This window comes from Dromaius novaehollandiae, chromosome 6, assembly GCF_036370855.1.
Source record: "Dromaius novaehollandiae isolate bDroNov1 chromosome 6, bDroNov1.hap1, whole genome shotgun sequence".
Classification (NCBI taxonomy): Eukaryota; Metazoa; Chordata; class Aves; order Casuariiformes; family Dromaiidae; genus Dromaius; species Dromaius novaehollandiae.
In genome coordinates, this window is record NC_088103.1 from 16,182,585 (window position 1) to 16,199,918 (window position 17,334).

The following is a 17,334-nucleotide window of genomic DNA, read 5'->3' on the forward strand; positions in this document are numbered from 1 at the left end:
TTGCAAAATAACCTAGTACACTCAATTAGCAATCCAAGGACACACCAGTATTGGTAAAACAGTTTAAGAATGCACACTTCAGGAAGGAGATGAAATAAGTGAAGGCAGCTTGAGTAGGATATATTGCGACATAGGTAAGGCCATATGTTGAACTTCTCAAACTCAGTTTTATATTTGGAATAAGGAATGACCTATTAAAGTACTTCATAATGCTATGCTCCCATTTCCCACAGATCCAATTACTGAAGGAATATATTTCATTATTTGTCCACATGGAAAATACACTCCTTGATGTTATTTAAATTCCCTTTGTATTAATGTGTTACAAGTGGAGTGAACTTCCCAAACCACTGATGACCAAAATATGAACCATCAAAATGACCACATTAAATGAGGCAGCAATATAAGTATCAATGCAAGCAATTCTGTTTCAAATTAGACTTATTCTGATCTTAGCAAGATAATTTAAAAGTTGATTTATAGCTTGATAGTCAAGTAAATATGAGAAGGCCAACAAGTCTAACAATCTCAAATCCATCTTTCATGCAATGCTTTATCTCTTTACCTACTGGAATGGAACCAAGGCAGAAAATTTATTCAGACAGATTGATCCATTGATTGATGTTTGTATTTGAGACAAAGGTGGAAAAACCCAGCTCAGAGCTATAGTAAGTTACTTAGGAATCTCAGATTCGATAAAAGGTTTCAGCTTCTCTTCATTTGCTTTTTGTTGCATGTGCCAGCATGTGCAATATTCTCACTGAAGACAGATGGAGTTAATTTTTTCAGAGCAAACTGGTGGCAAGTAATATCTCCTGAATAAACTGATTGATACTACACTGCATACTCAGTTGAGAGAAGCATAACTCCAGTTTTCAATATACAAACCTGCCACAGAAATAAATTAGTAGCTATGTCAGTTAAGAAAGAAAAAGTTGGCTGTTGAATCAGACATGGAATAAGAAGCAATGCTTTTGTTTTCTGTTCTGGCTGGCATCTTCTTTGTAATTCTGTATATTGCTGGTTTTGAGCCTCATTGCCTCACAGTGAAGATTTTAAATGCACAGTATGGAAATTGTGCTCTGTGTCACTATGTGTACAATGAACACGTTTCAAATGTCCGTATTGTCTCCCTGAATGTGGGAAAATTTTGATTTTGTGCGTGCTGCAAGGATATGATGTACTCCAGAGGACAGGAGAAAATTCAGAACAGTGTGTAACTGATATATTAGACAAAATGCAAATAACATTAAAGCTGGCAGAGAAAGGAACAGTAAGTCTCTCTTATTGCTTAGGAGCTTGAGCTATGCAATAGATCTAAACGTATCTCATTAATAAACCTCGGATTGACTCAGGTACAGGAGAGCTTACAGGAAGAGATTTTATCAGAGATTTCTTTGTCTTGTTTTTGGTACCTTTTTAAAGTATGATGTGTATTTGATGTTGTAGTACTTCATACCAGTTTTAGAAGATGAGCTGGCCCTCAGTTGCAGACAGTTGCAATTCCTGTTCCAGTTGCATTGAGTAAACGTGAATTTATCACTTGGGAAGAAATGCAGGAATCAGCATTGCCTGTCATTCATAGACTGGAAAGATCGATAGTTGTTTAAAACAAGCCACCATCTAGGGCAGTTAGAAAACCTCCTCATTCAATTTTGCCAATGCATATAAATTCTGTTCTGTAGCATAAAAAGCAATCTCAGTCTGAGAGAGGGCTGGCTACTCTCAAAAGATGACATATGGGACCACAAAATCCTTCTTTTTCTTCTAATCTAAGTTGCAACCAGTGGTCTGTGCAATAACCACACTCTCACTTTAGCAAATAATTTCTTAGATGTCTGTTTTTTGTAAACCCACTGTGTAAAAAACTGAAATAGTGCAGATTACTAGTGCAGGCTAGATTAATAGTGCAGGTTTATAGTTTAACAGTAGTTCAGGCTTTGCAATAGAGAATTTAGAAGAGGGATTCCTTTATGTTCGCCCTCAGTATTAATGGGAATGAGATGCCCAACTTCCTTTAAAATCTGTGCAAGCAACTTCCAGATTAAAACATCCACCAGAAGCCTCATATTTGCAATAACCTGAATAAATCACCAGGAAGATTTAAAGACTATTTTAATCTTTCTCAGATTGAAAATAATGGGGCTAAATGTTGTTTACACTGGAACTGATCTCAAGATGAAACCGCATTGCTGTATGGCAGCGGAGTATCTGGCTAATGTGGGAGGAATCAGTAAATCTACACTTTATAGAAAAGAGGGAATACTTTGGCCAATCTAATTCTACTGGGAATTTTCTGCTGCTGAAAACCTCTTTCTTTGTACCTGTAGGGAAAACTGAGAACTGAATCCTTTTCTCTGCTGTGTCCCGCCCGCTGCATGACCTGTCCTTAGAAGGCACGCAGACGTCGTTTCCGGGCGCAGCCCGCTAGGGGACAGGATCCGCTTGCACCTCCCTTTGCGGGCTGCTGCCTGGGATCCCAGCAGTGCTTGCACGCATTCCAAGCAACCGGAGTGCCGGTTTCATGCTACAAAGTAACAAGATAGCTGAAAGCAAGAAAGGAGGTCTTTCCTTTTAAATCCTTGGGCCCAAATAGGAGTACTCATGTATATAAAATTGCTCAAGTGTGAAGGCCTTACCCACCCATTTAGAAATCAGTGGAAAAATTCCCACAGATCTCAACTTTTCACTGGATCCTAAATGTTTTCAAAACTAAAATAGCAGGTTAGGTGCCTTTTTCTTATACCATAAACTCTTCTGATTAAGAATTGTGTCGTCTTATAAATGCATACCAGGACTGTGATGCCTTATCTGGTTTCTCATCCACTATAAACTGGAACCGTACATAGCAAAATCTCAGGTTTCAAGGATGAGGCCACTAAGCATAAAATAAGACAAATCAGCTGTAATTATGAATTGTGTTTGCTACTGGAAAATTATTACTAAGGATAACAATTGTGTTCTACTAACAGACAAAAAGAAATGGGAAATTGTTTTCATAGTGCAATACAAGATGCAAGACTAAAGCACTTGAGACTACCCGAGTCTTTACTTCGCCATTTGGAAACCTGCCTTTTTTCTGGAGGGAAAATATCTATTAACCGTAGACTAAGATCTGAAGGGGAGAATTCCAAATCCTTTGGAAGCAAAGAGTCAGCCTGTTCCCATGCCTGTTAAGTGAGACCTCTTCTACTATGCTCTCAAGATAACAATAAAACCCATTCTTTCTCTTATGCTATAGGAGAAGCAGAGGCCTGAGGGAAACAGGGTGGTAGAGGCTGAGTTACTGAATCATTTAAAGTATTTATTTTTGAACAGCTATGGGTCAGTTGATACAGGGCTGATATTTTGAGACTCTGTCCTCTGGTATATTGAACCTAGTCCTTGTTGGGAGCAGACAGCATCTTTTATCTGCTGTATGTATGTTGGGAGATTCTGAAATACATAAACATGTAAGGTGAATTTCTATGGCAGTAGCTAGAGTTGTTCATATGAGCTTAGGGATACAGCTATAAGATAATAATTCCCTCCTAATAAGCATAGCTAAAAATCTCAAAGTTAGTGGAACATTTCTAGTGCACTGCAATGGCGCTATTTGAAATCAATAATAATACCAGCCTGTTTACTTTAGGAAGATATGTTGTAATAAATCCAGCTTTTAAAATTAAATGCTAATAGCTGAAAAGTTAGTTAACTACAGAGAACTCAGAGCAGTTGCAAGCACTCAGTCTTTGTCATTTTGCAGTAATTCCCCTGGCATCTTCTTTCAGCAACTGGAAAAAATGTATCATTGCTTTCTTTTTACAGTGGTGGATAGAAAGAGAAAAAGAAATGGAAGAAGGTAGAATGGAAGAGAAAGACCCATCCCCAGAGTTCATTCTACAAAGGAGTCTAGATTAGTGTGAACCCAAATTAATCATGTGCTGTCTAAACTAGTTAGAATAAACAAACTGGTTAAAACAAAACAAAACATTGATACTATTTATGAGAATAAGGAAGAAGAAGTTAAAAACTAAGAGGTTGTAAGCTTGTAAGCTGAATTTACTGAAGATAGTCATAGGAAAAGACATCCTGAAAATTGTACCTGAACTGTCTACAAGGACTGCACTATCTCTTCACTTACGAGAGTCTGGGTTTGAATATCTAACCATTTTGTTAGGTCCTCCGTGGAATACACTGCCATACTTTGCAAGAGCAAGAAATGACTTTTGGGGGAGGGAAAATCCCTTCACAAAGCTGAGTGAGCTAGAAGTCACCTTATTTAATTACAGAGCCTTATAGGTGGGAGCCTTTTGAACTCACCAATTAGAGAGGAAAATTTCTCTTCTAATTTTGACTGGCTTAATACCGTAATACATAAATAGCAACAGCCCCAGGGTTTAAAGAGATTGGATATAAACTCTCTGTTCTGAAATCTTTAAACTTTGTTTACCATTCTCGGGTGAAAAAAGAAGCCTCAAGCTAAGGTGGGATACATGATTATGAAGCAGAAAATTTGTTGATGCTGTAGGATAAGAAAGTTTTATCAAGAAGATGTGTTAGATTCAATTTTGAGCTCAGTAAAAAGAAGAAAATCAGAGGTCACTAGGGTGACCACAGTAGATTGATATACATGCAATTTAAGCAACCGTAATTCCCAGTCATCAGTGTATGCTATTCTATGTGGCAGGGTGTGGGCTAAGGGAGGAGCGTTAAGTAGTACATAATCTTCTCACCACTTAATTATCCTGAGAGGTCTGTGTTACAGTCTGAAACCCCTCGTTGGTTGAAACACCTTTTTACCCACTGTCCCCTTAAAATCTTAAATCCTGTATTCACCCATCATTTTATTGGCTGAGTGATCTGCCATGCAGAGTGTTTACCTGGAGCGTAGGAGGCCTGGGTTCTCTTCCCAAATCTGTGCTGTCTCTCTCATTTGACCAAAACTCTTCAGCTCTTTGAGCTTCTGTTCCTCCTCATAAAGACTGACAATTATGCACTTGCAAAGAAAAAAATGCTTTTTAGTGCTCCTGTACTTGGCAAAGTGAGGCAATTTCTTAGCAGTGACTTCAATCCTACACAATGTTATATCTGTTGTTTTGAAAAGAGCAGGGTAAGGGGAAGACTTTTTTGGTATGTACAGGCTCTAGCTTCTGCTTGTTTTTATATGATAAAGCTCCACCCAAGATTAGACCCTGGTGCATACAAACACAGAGACAATCTCTGCATTGAAGGTTTTACATAATAGTCAAAGGGTAGAAGAAAGGAAGTATAATTTTCTATTTTGTACATGGGAACTGAGGCAGAGATACTACACTTTGTTCGAAGTTATACAGGAAGTCTGTGGTAGAGCCAAGAACTGAACTGAGATCAGTCAAAACCGCAAGTCTGGCCTTCCTCTAAGTGCTGTTGGCTTTGTCTTGCTGGTCGTGTGAGCTGAACTGGCTCCCTGAATATTGCTTCCAGTGCTCTCTATCTCTGTGTTCCCTGTGTGAACCTATTTTACTTCAGAAACCTAGAAGTAAAACTTTATCTAAATTACAGATGATAATGATGTCTGTGGAAAGCACTGCATTTTGGCCAATGTAATCAGGTCAAAATTTAAGCATAACTTCTTACTAAAATTATGGGAAGTTTTGTCTAAAACTTCATTACACGATCTGGCATTTCTATTTTTAACCTGTCTTAAACACATCAGGTGGCAGTCTTTGAAATTATCACATCCATTCCTATTACAGGAACAATGAGGTGTCCTCGAAAATGATCTCCATAAATTCTGTAAAAGCCAGAAGGCAATGATTTCTGTGATGCATGTGGATAAAACGTCAGAGATTGTGCTGATATTGTTGGATGCACTCCAGAATTAATGAGTGATAATGGGACAGACCATAATTAAGTATCATCTCAAGCTTGTTTGTTTGTTTGTTTGTGTCATGGGTGTTATTGTTTTGCTATCAGAAGAAAAGAAATTAAAATACTTATTGGTTTCTTTTGGGATACTTTAAACAGCACCAGCACCAGTTCATTCCTACACCCCTGCCAATGCTGAGCCTGCAAGCCGCCCTCCATGGGTAACAGATGACTCCTTTTCCCAGAAATTTGCACCTGGAAAAACTACCACCACTGTCACCAAGAACATCTTACCACGGGGTGCTCCAGTACCATCTCCTGCCTCAACTTCCGCTTACCCATCTCCAGTTTCAGCTTCTTCCCAGGCTCCTGCAGTAGCCCGGGGAACAATTCAGAGGGCCGAGCGTTTTCCAGCCAGCAGCCGAACTCCTCTCTGTGGACACTGTAACAGCATAATTCGGTAAGGTCATGAGGTTTTGAAGAGGGATGAAGCAAAAAAGAAGGTATCACAGAGAGACTGGTTATTGTACATTAATATACAGTCCCAGAGCCTAAGACTCAGTTAAATTACCCAGCAAGGATGTCTGTTGTCTGCTTCATTAATTTAACATTTCCAGAGCTCATTTCATCATTGTGTGGTTCACTTTTTATCACTACAAAGTTATACACGCTAATTGCTTGTTTCATGGATGCTGTGGCAAATCACTGTTTGTTTTTCTGAACAAGTTTCTGGTCCACAAGGTACCTCTTGAAGGAGGTACATAGAATTTCATGGGAGGAGTTGTGGAAAAAGGGGGGATGGTGGAGAGAAAAGGAACGAGACATCATTTTGGAACAGCAGCCAAATGTAATTGCTGCTTTTGTGTCTGGAGAAAGATAATGCCTACACTCTATTATCAGTGATTCGTAGCATGCTTCTCCCTTCTCCTCTCCCAGTTCATTCTGCTGGACTGGTGCCCATTGTTACCCTGTGGACTGCTAACCAACTTTAATCCATGTTTAATGACAGTCTTGCTCACTAGAAGGAGCTGGTTTGGTGATGTGGATCTGCTGATTAGCCCCCTATTCTGAAACAGAAAGACTCCAGTAATAAAAGAATAAAATTCTAATCGCTACATGTGATTACAGTCAAAAGTAAATCACCAAAAATAATTTAATGTGCCTTCCCATATAATCAAACAGCAACTTGCCATCTGATAGTCTGACACATTTTTAGAACATGCAGCGTGCAGTTCTCTCTCAGATGCAAATAAAGCAGGCGACTTTAGGAGCCATTGTAAAGGAGCCATTGTTTAGGAGCCACTGTGGGTGCCTAGGTGTGGAAATTTGCCTGCTTTTTCATGCTTTCAAATAGCTTTATTTTGTGTATTATGACTCTTGGGTCTTTTCCTGCAGTCTTATATTTATACACTTCTATATTTTGTGTGTCCTTTTTAAGAACTGTGTTAAATATTTTGCAGCTGATCACAAAGACCATTTATAGCCATGCAGATATGAAAACAAGTGATGATTTTTTCAACAGTTGCTTTACAAATCTAATGTATATGTCTAAACAATAATGAAGCATTTTAACCAATTTGTGAAGTGTTTTAGTAATAATCTTGAAAAAGACCATTTCTATTCAGGTTTCTGGATCTTATTTTAATATGCACCTTCATGGTTCATCTGGAATGCTTGCTACGCGTGTGCAGTGTCCAGCAAAATGGGCTTGTAATCAAGGTTGTTCAATATTTTTGTAATACAAATAAGGTAATCATGATTATTTGCAGGGGTCCTTTCCTGGTAGCCATGGGTCGCTCTTGGCACCCAGAAGAATTCAACTGTGCTTACTGCAAGACATCCTTGGCTGATGTGTGCTTTGTGGAAGAGCAGAATAGTGTATACTGTGAGCGCTGTTATGAGCAGTTCTTTGCGCCAACCTGTGCCAGATGCCACACTAAGATCATGGGGGTAAGTAAGACGACTAGTGGAATCCTTTCTCTGGTCCACTGAAATTAGAGAAAGTTTAGACTGTAAGCGGTGAATGTAGATATTCAGTTATTTTCCTGTTTTAAACAATAATTTTCCAGCCTGTTGATTATTCCAGAATGAGAAATATATGTTCTTTTATAATAATTTTTAACTCTCTGAAATCTTGGATACTCCTGCGCTTTATTTAACATAGACAGAGTATGTAATCCAGTTACCATCTCTCTGAGTGTAAAATAAATAACATTTTCTGGATAGTTCTTTGATGCTTTTTAACACACAAATTGGTGTGTTTCTCTTATCTATCTTTTCCTTGTCTTTGTAATAAGAGACTTGAACTGGGAATGTTTTTTTATAGAGGACTTAATGTAAAGCTCTGTAGAAAAGTCAGTGATCTTGGGAAGATATTGACTAGCAATACAGCTGCCCAGAGGAATTCTGTTGACTTATTATAGTTAAATAAAATACAGAATGAATACAAATCTGAATTCCAGAAGGGCAAAATTAGATGCCACTTCTGTCTTAATCTTAATATATTCATGCTCAGATACAAGTAAATGATGCTCTACATAGATGGTGATGCGGCTGGAATACCGTAATTTAATTTTAGCAGTGTATTTATGCATGCAGTTATACTGAATATATGACATGATTCTTTTAAATGGGAAAGCAAGGAGTACCACACTGGTTTTCACTACTTAGCTTTCACCTTTTGACATCTCTCTAAATGCTGGCATCGACAAAGTAGATGCTTTCCTCTGCAATTGCCAATTAGGGATGGCAGCATCAGACATTTATGGTGGAGCTCTGGCTCCAACCAAGTCCTGTTTACTACTGCAGCAGTAGGAGTAATTTTAAAGCAGAGTACTGACTTAACTTATCTAATTAATGATGGCACAAATCAGTTCTCTGTTATGGATTTTCATCAGGAAAATAGCAAAGATGCCAGCTGCCTCTCTTTATATTAATAAGATTTCTCAGTCTGTTTTTTTTCTTCTTAGCTCAGTAAGGTTCTTAAATGGACACACACCTATTTTTCAGTGATAATTGTTTTGCAAACAGTAACAGAAGTTAATGAATCTTGGTGGTGATTCTATAAATGAGCCCATTTTGTCTATTCAGTAGATTCAAAGTATGGAATGGATTTTAATCCCTTTTGTGTCAGTCAATGGAGATTTTAAAAAAAAGTTAAAAAAGTGAGGATCAGAATCTACATACTGAATCAGGAGCAACATAAAATAGGATCCAGATCCTCAGCTGGTGTAAGTCATTGTCATTTTATTGAAATTAATAAAGCTAAACTAATTTACACCAGTTGAACATCTGGCCCTTTGAAATCTAGACTGTTCCACAGAGATACACTGTCAAACATCCTCTTGAGCACGAGTCAGAATAACAAATTGACAGGTAACTGTGCATCAGAGCTCAGTATAGCAGCTTTCGGACTTGCAGGACTTCAGTATGACAAGATAAGAATGAAGCAGCAATAGATTGTTTCACAGTGGATAGAAGAAAGAAACTGATAAAATCCAGGTACTCTGTTCAAAGTATTTTTTTATATAGAAAGGAAAAAAAGGAAGATTTTCAGAACCCGACCGCTGGATCTGCATTAGTTCAGGTGAACAAACAAACCTGGACAACTGAATCTGTGATTTTATGAATACATAAGCTGATGCTCATGCCAAAAGAAGTTTTTACACTTTCTCACTACTTCCAATTACTCTTTTCTGTTGCCTGTGCCATCCGTTTCTTGGTCCGGGATAAACTTTAGTGTGGCCGCACACACAAATGACTAAGGAATCAATATGGGTTAAACTATCCTGGCAAAAATATGCCAGTTCCTTGGTTTAGTCATGTAAACACTTCTTTGGAAACAAGGGGATCCATGTAGGGAAGGAGGAAGCAATTGGGAATGGTGGGAGTCTAAGGACAGCCCATTTTTGTGTCAGTGATTTATAGTGGTGTTACAGTGTTTGTGAAAACACAGGGTATGGGTCATCATGGGAATGTGTAAAAACTGCCACCTGTCCAATATCAAGCTTTTCTTCTGTGGAAGGCATCAATTGTGCAGATTTCTTTTGTGTGTGTGAGATGAATGCATTTGCTGTGGCCTAGGAACAACCCACAGACTCATTTTCACTGATCATATGAGCTAAAATCTAAAAACACAATTACTTTTTAAAATTTTCATACCAGTTTTTAAAGATTTCTTGTGAGAAGCTTAAAGAAATGAGCACCTAATTAAGTTGGTTTGAAAACACTGGACTTCAAAATCATTTATCCCCTGTAGGGAAAATTACTCTTTAGAATTTATTTAGATTTAATAAATCATACTCTTGCAGTGAAGAGTTCATACTAAGAGTATCAAAACAGAGGATAAAAAAGCTGAATCTTTGTGCGGAATCTCTCCTGCAACAGCAACTGGGCATGTTGATACAAACAGCTGGCTCAACTATGTTGTTTCATTTTGGCAAATACATTGTTCTAGAATTGTTCTATTTCCTCTTCCTTCCAAAGGAGCCCAATTTCTGTCATATCTGTCCCTTTGGGTGAGAGGAATATACTGCTAAAAAATGAGAAGTTTAGAGCGTCCGTGCCTTGCGTTTGTTCTCCAGTAGGTAGTTACAGCGCGCGCTGTTGTGCTGGAGTCCGTTTGTTTGTTTGTCTGTTTGTTCTGCAGGAAGTGATGCATGCCCTACGGCAGACTTGGCACACAAGTTGCTTTGTCTGTGCTGCTTGTAAGAAGCCGTTTGGGAATAGCCTCTTTCACATGGAGGATGGGGAGCCTTACTGTGAGAAAGGTATGGCAAACTGGACCCTTCTGCTCAGTATTCCTGTGCTTTATGTTGTATGGAAGCAACATAAGAACAAAGCAATTGCTGAGCAAAAAAAACCCCCAAAAACAAACAAACAAAAAAAGAAGTTACCCATCTAGCTTGCATTTGTCTCTACTATCAGCCTATACAAGTGCTTCCCACTCTGTATTTTTTTTTCCACTTTAGAGTAGACAGGCAGAGCAAGTCTCCCTGTGTCCCAGAATGCCTTGCCTCATTTCTCTCCTTTACCTATTTGTCTTTCATCTGTCTGCTTCCCATTTTTCTCATCTCCTTCACTTCCCTGGTGGGCCCTACTTGGATCCTACTCACTAGAAAACTACATGTTACTGGGGCAAGAAGATCTTCTGTTAGGCTCCTGATAGTGCAGTATGAGCAGGTTGCTGCCCATATCTTATCTCTTCTGTTAAGTTGTTTGAACTATAAGCTCTTCTACTTCTCCTTCAACCTAAAACCGACCTATATATGAAAAGACAGCTCTGCTCAGATGTGCAACACATGCAGATTTTCTGTTTTCTGAGTGCTGGAACAAGAACACTGCTACTTGCAAGCTAAGAAAGGAAAAGGCCAGATTTTCCAAAACTATGGAAAGGGTAATATGATTGAATAAATAGAGCTAGCCATGCAAATGACATGTTTTGGAAGCAGGATAAGGGTAAAGTGGTAGTCCCTCTGTAAGCCTTGCCTTGTCCATTAGCTGTGCACCTGGCCTGCTTCTTTCTGGAGATGCTTTCCTTACTATGGCTGTGCAGTTTTCTAAATCAGAGTAGCTCTTGCTGAAGAATTAAAAATATACAGCATGACTGACTTGGTACCTAGCCTTTAAAATTGGAGCCCTTGCCATAACGTCTAAACTACTCTCAGTAATCTCATATACCTTTTGAATTTCTGCTACTCTTTTTCAAGAAGAAATATTTTCAAATTCCAACTTGATATTAAAAGTGAAGATGTATTAACCAGACAGTATTGGATTACTATAATATTCTCTCTTAATGCAGAAAAAGCATGGTGTTTCAACTTTAAAAAAGAGAATATAACTTAAGTCTCCATGACTGGGTTTATGCTTCTACACCACCCTTAAGGTAACAGTCACTGGCCATTAGCCTTTATTTTGTATGACCATATTTGTCCTTTGTAGCTTACACGTACATTAAAGCTAATTTAAAACTACTGTGAGAAACATAGCTTTGAATTTCCTGAATCTTGTATGTTTGTTTTCTATATTTGTAACGACAGCTGTAGTGCTGTACCAGTGTGGGGTTTTGCATTGAATTTGTATTTGAATAAGCAAAGAGAAGAGGCAGCTCTCAAACTTCCTTATGGGAGAGTTTCAGTGAATGCAGTAAAAGTTCTGAGCAACAATAATCCAAAAAATCATCCTCCAGAAACCTTCTGTTTCTCTTGGATGTTATGTGATTATGTTAAGAGTTTGTTCTAAGTTTGCTTTTTGTTTTATTTTAGATTATATTGCTTTGTTCAGCACAAAATGCCATGGCTGTGATTTTCCTGTGGAAGCTGGAGATAAATTCATTGAAGCCCTTGGACACACTTGGCATGATACCTGCTTCATTTGTGCTGTAGGTTCTATACTGAAAACTATCTCATTTCTTTATATTCTTATCGTTAATTATGAAGCAACATCGGAAGAACTGGACGGTGGAATGACTAACATACCCCTAAGGATGCAGAGGGATGGAGTTTCATTTTTTACTTGTGGATGGAAAGGGATGGGAGTTGTTTCTCTTCTCCCCCCTAAACTTTTACTTGAATTATTAAATTTGACCATCGTAAGTGAGTGCTTCTTAATATAAAATGGTTTTAAGGAGAGTCTGTTTATACAGGAATAAGTAGCACTATTTGTTGTTTTTCTTTCCAGTGTTACTGAAAGAAGATGTATCAGGATTTAAAATAAATTAATGCCATACTGAACAGTATAGCCATAATCTTGCTTACAAAGCTGCAAAGTTTGCATTTCCATGCAGAATGCTTGTTGAAACTTGTAAAAAGGATAGATAAAATTAATAGTAATTAGCATAGATTTGGTCAAACTCATCAATCTGTGGTGTGTGTACAGCTATATAGCCATATACCTACACTCTGCATACAAAGTAGTAAGATCCATATGATAAACAGCACTTTCCATATGGTCCTAATACAGCTGTGCTGCTCCCCAACCCATTATTCCTAAAATAATTAACAATATTTAAAATCTCTGTTGGTTAAAAAAAAAAAAAAAGTATGTTGGCCATACCAGCAATGACAGTGACCACTTCAAATGTTTGTTGAACCCCCAACTGTAAAATTTAGGTTTAAAAGTAAAAGTATAGAAATACTTAAAATATCTAAAGCTAAACTAAGTGGCTACCGCTCTTTCAAGGACACATGGAAGGGAGTGACACAGTGCTGTCCTTATCTGAAAATGGAAGTATCTTTGAAGACATAACACAGAAAGGAATACCAAGGCAGCCACTTCCATGCACAAACTAACAGCTATTAGTCACTTGTAAAGGACACTTTCTCTGAATGTTTCCTACTCTTTTTCACTTTTTCATTTAACTTAACTATTTTAATTAGCAACCCAAGTTTCTACAGAGGTGGGATCTCTGTTTTGTTAATGCAGTTCTCGCAGCTGTGTTACAGCAGCTCACTTTAATTCTTTCAGTGGGATAAAAGTTAAATGAAAATAAACACATGATTATTCATTTCTAATAATGCTTATTCTCATATCCATTCACATGGTTTTCCTTTCACTTGCAGTAGCACACTGCTGATGTTATCACTCACTGGTCTTGATCCTGCTGTAAGCATAGGGTCAAAGTTTATTCTTCTATCTAGATTCTGATACGTTGACTTCCTTGAGTGGTTCTAGTAAACTCTGACCTTGCAAGTGGTGGTATACTACTCAGTGTGGATATGGGTACAATTCCTGGGCAGTTTAAGCTGATCTAAATCTGGGCTGCCCTGCCCTTCGCCATACATTCCCACATGCTTTGCTGTGTCAACACTGGTGCTTTCACAGCCAGGCAAAGAACTCTACAGGTTGAAGAATAACCTGGTAAGAAAAAATAATTCATTTTCAGTGATATCAGCTTTCTGAATGACTCATGCACAAACACCAGTATCAGGGCAAAGAACTGAGGGGGACTGAGTTCCTAATGGTACCACGGCAGGGTGTTACCGCTGGGACCATGGCACCTAACCAGAGCTGCTGTAAAATCATACATTTAGAGAATCAGAATGTAGACCTGTGTGCCACTATCTCTTGACAGTCTACATAGGCACTGCTGGGACATGCTGAACCTGCCTTCTGGATTGTGTGGCAGAAAAATATAGAGCAGAGGGTTGATGCAAACCAGGGCCTAACCTCAACACAGAACTGGGAAAACTACCGGGGCATGCACTTCGATTCAGGAGGTCAGGCACTTCTGGATTCTGTTGTGTAGACTTAGCCAAAAAAACGTGTGGGCTGAAAAGAAATACATACAGTTGACATTGATAATCACATCCTTTTTTTTAATCTTCTTTTCTTTTTCTTCTGATTCCTGATTGGATTTATTATTATTCTAGGTATGCCATGTGAATTTGGAAGGCCAACCATTTTACTCCAAGAAGGATAAACCACTGTGCAAGAAGCATGCCCATGCCATCAACATTTAAAGAAAGAGCTGGAAACCAGTTATGCTGGGGAAAAAATTTATGACTAACTGGGCAATTATGAAATGAATAACTATGGCTAGTATTTCTCTGGGTAAAAGCTAGGAAGTTGACACTTCTGAAGTTTAATTTTAACCTCTTTCATATATGCAGAATATGCTTTGGTATGGTTCATACAAAAACTGCTGAATGAACAATCAAAACAAATGAACTATCTATTTGAAAACAAATTTAGTGGAACAGCTGGGGGAAAATACTGAAATTACCTAAAAACTATAATATAAAAAGTAATACACAAATACAGTTTCAAATGAACTACCCGAAGCAGCTTTACTGCTTAGACCACACACTAGTGTTTAAGAATAACTGGAAAAGTCCTTTTGTAATAAGTCATTTTCTTTTGTAACAAGAATGAGTAAGTGCCACATGTACAATAATCTGTAGAACCAAAGGCAATAGCTTTCAAAGGGAAATAAATAGATTAGGGTTTCCTAATTGAAAAGTGAGGGCTATTCCATTATGTCATGGTGCTACCTCATAGCATCAAGCATTTTAGATTGTTTCCAAACAAGAAGTTTGCCTTGAATCCATATACAGCTGGGAAGCTAAGGAGACAATGGGTAACTTAGTTTAAGAATAAAGTGGAAACAATTAACTCCATCCACACCCCAATAAAACTTATAAAAGCATTTTGGGTTTACCTCGTTAGTGCACTTGGCTTATATATGAGCAGTAGATTACCTCACTTTCAAGTCACAATGGAAAAGGGCAACTGGCTTTCTCCAACTTGCTCTTAAATTGAATGGAATGGGGGTTGCTGGAAAAGAACTCTTTTAATTCAAACCTGGTTTGCCTTTCCTCTTGGGAAACAACATTCTCAGAGTTGCTTAGGTGTCTAACTCCCATTTATTTCAGTGAGAGATAGGAATCTACATGCTGAGCTTCACATTAATGAACACTGAAGACATACCTCCACTGAGCACAGCTTGGAAGTGGGAGGTAGCTTGCAAAAGTTCCCTACTGTGTTGCCACATAGTTAGAAAAAGAGCATCTTCATTTCTCCTGTAGTAAATGAACATCGATAAAAATTTACAGGGCAGCACAACAGCGCAGGTATGTGTTCTTTATTACTTTTATTAATGTAAATGCAACACATTCTGAACTGGGCTGCATTTGCCACTGTAAGACAGTAGATAGGCTCTGACAAATAGGATAACCATACAGTCATCTCTTCTAATATTTTTAAAACACCTTTCAAGTTGTTCAAACAGTTACTTATAGAACTTTTTTTTTTGCAAAAGACAGCAGTATTTGTATTATTGATAATTTTTAATTTTAAATATCAATGACTTGTATAACAGATGGCAGTTCTATTGAATAGAAAATAGCGTTAAAATGGAAAGTTTGATCACTATTCAAGTTTTATTAATTTGTTTAAGTGGGAATTATGATTCTGTATTGACAGCTTACAGTGCTTACACTTTAAGGTTTGTATTTCTTGGGCTTCAGCTACCCGAGCATGCATTCTGTGGTACCCATTCTGGTGCCATCTGCACCCTGTTGTACCTTGTAGTTTTGAATAGCAGTGAGTGACTTAGCATTGTCTCTTCCCTCCTGCAATGTGTAATGCCCTTTTTAAGAAAGTTGCCATGTCTTTTAGGGATGAAAAGCTTGTGGGAGGAGGGGGGAGGAGGAAATAAAGGAGATCCGGGGTTCTAATGTGTAAGTTAAAACTTACCTGCAGGCAGTCCACATCTTGGAAAAAAATAACAACCTAAAGCTGCCTGTGGCAGTTTTGACATGTGTGACCTGTATTTATTCTGTAGGTACCTTAGTTCTCACTGATGCTAGCAGTAATCTGACCCCAGTGCTAGAGGGTTAGATTTTTTTATGCATGAATTATTCTAAAAGAGTACATTATGCACAAAGTCTTTTTTTTTTCTATAGTAAACAAATGTTCTGTTTTTGCTTGGTGCTGGGCTGGTGTAAATATGGTTCCACTGATTATAAAATCCAAAGATCTGTCTCATAGTATTCTCCAGAGGAATAAATTATAATCATGGGAGTTAAATCATTTTTCACTCATATTTGACTGCATTAAGTAGCTTTTTGTAAGAGTGAGGTAGTTCTATATTTCCTCTTATTTTTTGAATGTCATTCAACAAAAGATAGTGTTTATTATTCTCTATCGCTTAGAGAGAGAATCAGTAACAGCCTATTATATACTAAGCCTGCACTGAAGATGCTCTTTTAGGCAGTTTCTGTGTTACCCACTGACTGGGGCTAGTCTCTCACCATATGCCGACATCACAGATCCTCAAAACAGGGGTCAGGCTCCTTTGGGAAGATACAGGATGTTAGGGCATGTGATGCCTCAGGAGAATTTCATCAGGTCTTTTGCCTCTAATCTATGTGTGTGCGTCTGTCTCTCTCTCTCCCTCTCCACCTTCCCCTCTGCAAAGTCCCTGAAAGTTTGCTCTTCACTGGCCGTGTGAGGAATGTTACCTTTGAGGAGATGGGCAGAGAAGAAGGCAGCAGGGCTGGGGCTGCCTCTTCTCCCTGTTCTCCCCGCTCCTGCCCCTGTTACCCTGCAGCTGTAAGAGCAGGCACGAGCGGGAAGGGGCACCAGTGGGACTGGTGGGGCTCTCTTCCTCTTCCAGAGGGAGCCCAGGACTGGTGGCTGAGGTGGCACAGGTCAGGCTGTGAGGAGTTTGGGTTGTCGAGGGTGGGCACGGCGGGGGGGGGGGGGGGGACGTCCCTCAGGGGGGTCCCATTTTGGCAGGGGAAGCTGGGCCTGGATGTGAGCGGGAAAAGAACTGTGGCAGCCAGAAGACAGGGCTCTGGGGCCTCTGGTCGAGTGTAGAAAGGTGAGGCTTGGAGGAGGCAAGGGAAGCCCTTACTGAAGCTGCTGTTGGAGGAGGGGCAATGGCTCGGTAAGGCCAGTTTCATTAACTCTTAAGACGCTGGATCCTGGGGGGGGAGGGGGGGAGGATAGCCAGGGTGATTTATTGTGTTCAGGGAAGGGGCTCGGAGCAAGAAATTAGGGTGC

At 38.9% G+C, this 17,334-nt stretch overlaps 1 protein-coding gene across 3 annotated transcripts in view; it reads left to right on the forward strand.

The window, feature by feature from the left end:
- Positions 1–16,981, forward strand: part of LDB3 (LIM domain binding 3) — a 128,666-nt gene extending 111,685 nt beyond the window's left edge. For all 3 annotated transcript variants that reach the window (XM_064513747.1, XM_064513745.1, XM_064513746.1), the window contains 5 exons: positions 5,989–6,289; positions 7,599–7,779; positions 10,478–10,598; positions 12,093–12,208; positions 14,199–16,981. In XM_064513747.1, the coding sequence (XP_064369817.1) occupies positions 5,989–6,289; positions 7,599–7,779; positions 10,478–10,598; positions 12,093–12,208; positions 14,199–14,288 (809 nt within the window). In that variant the 3' untranslated portion in view covers positions 14,289–16,981. The remainder of the gene's footprint in view (positions 1–5,988; positions 6,290–7,598; positions 7,780–10,477; positions 10,599–12,092; positions 12,209–14,198) is intronic.
- The last annotated feature ends 353 nt before the right edge of the window (positions 16,982–17,334 follow it).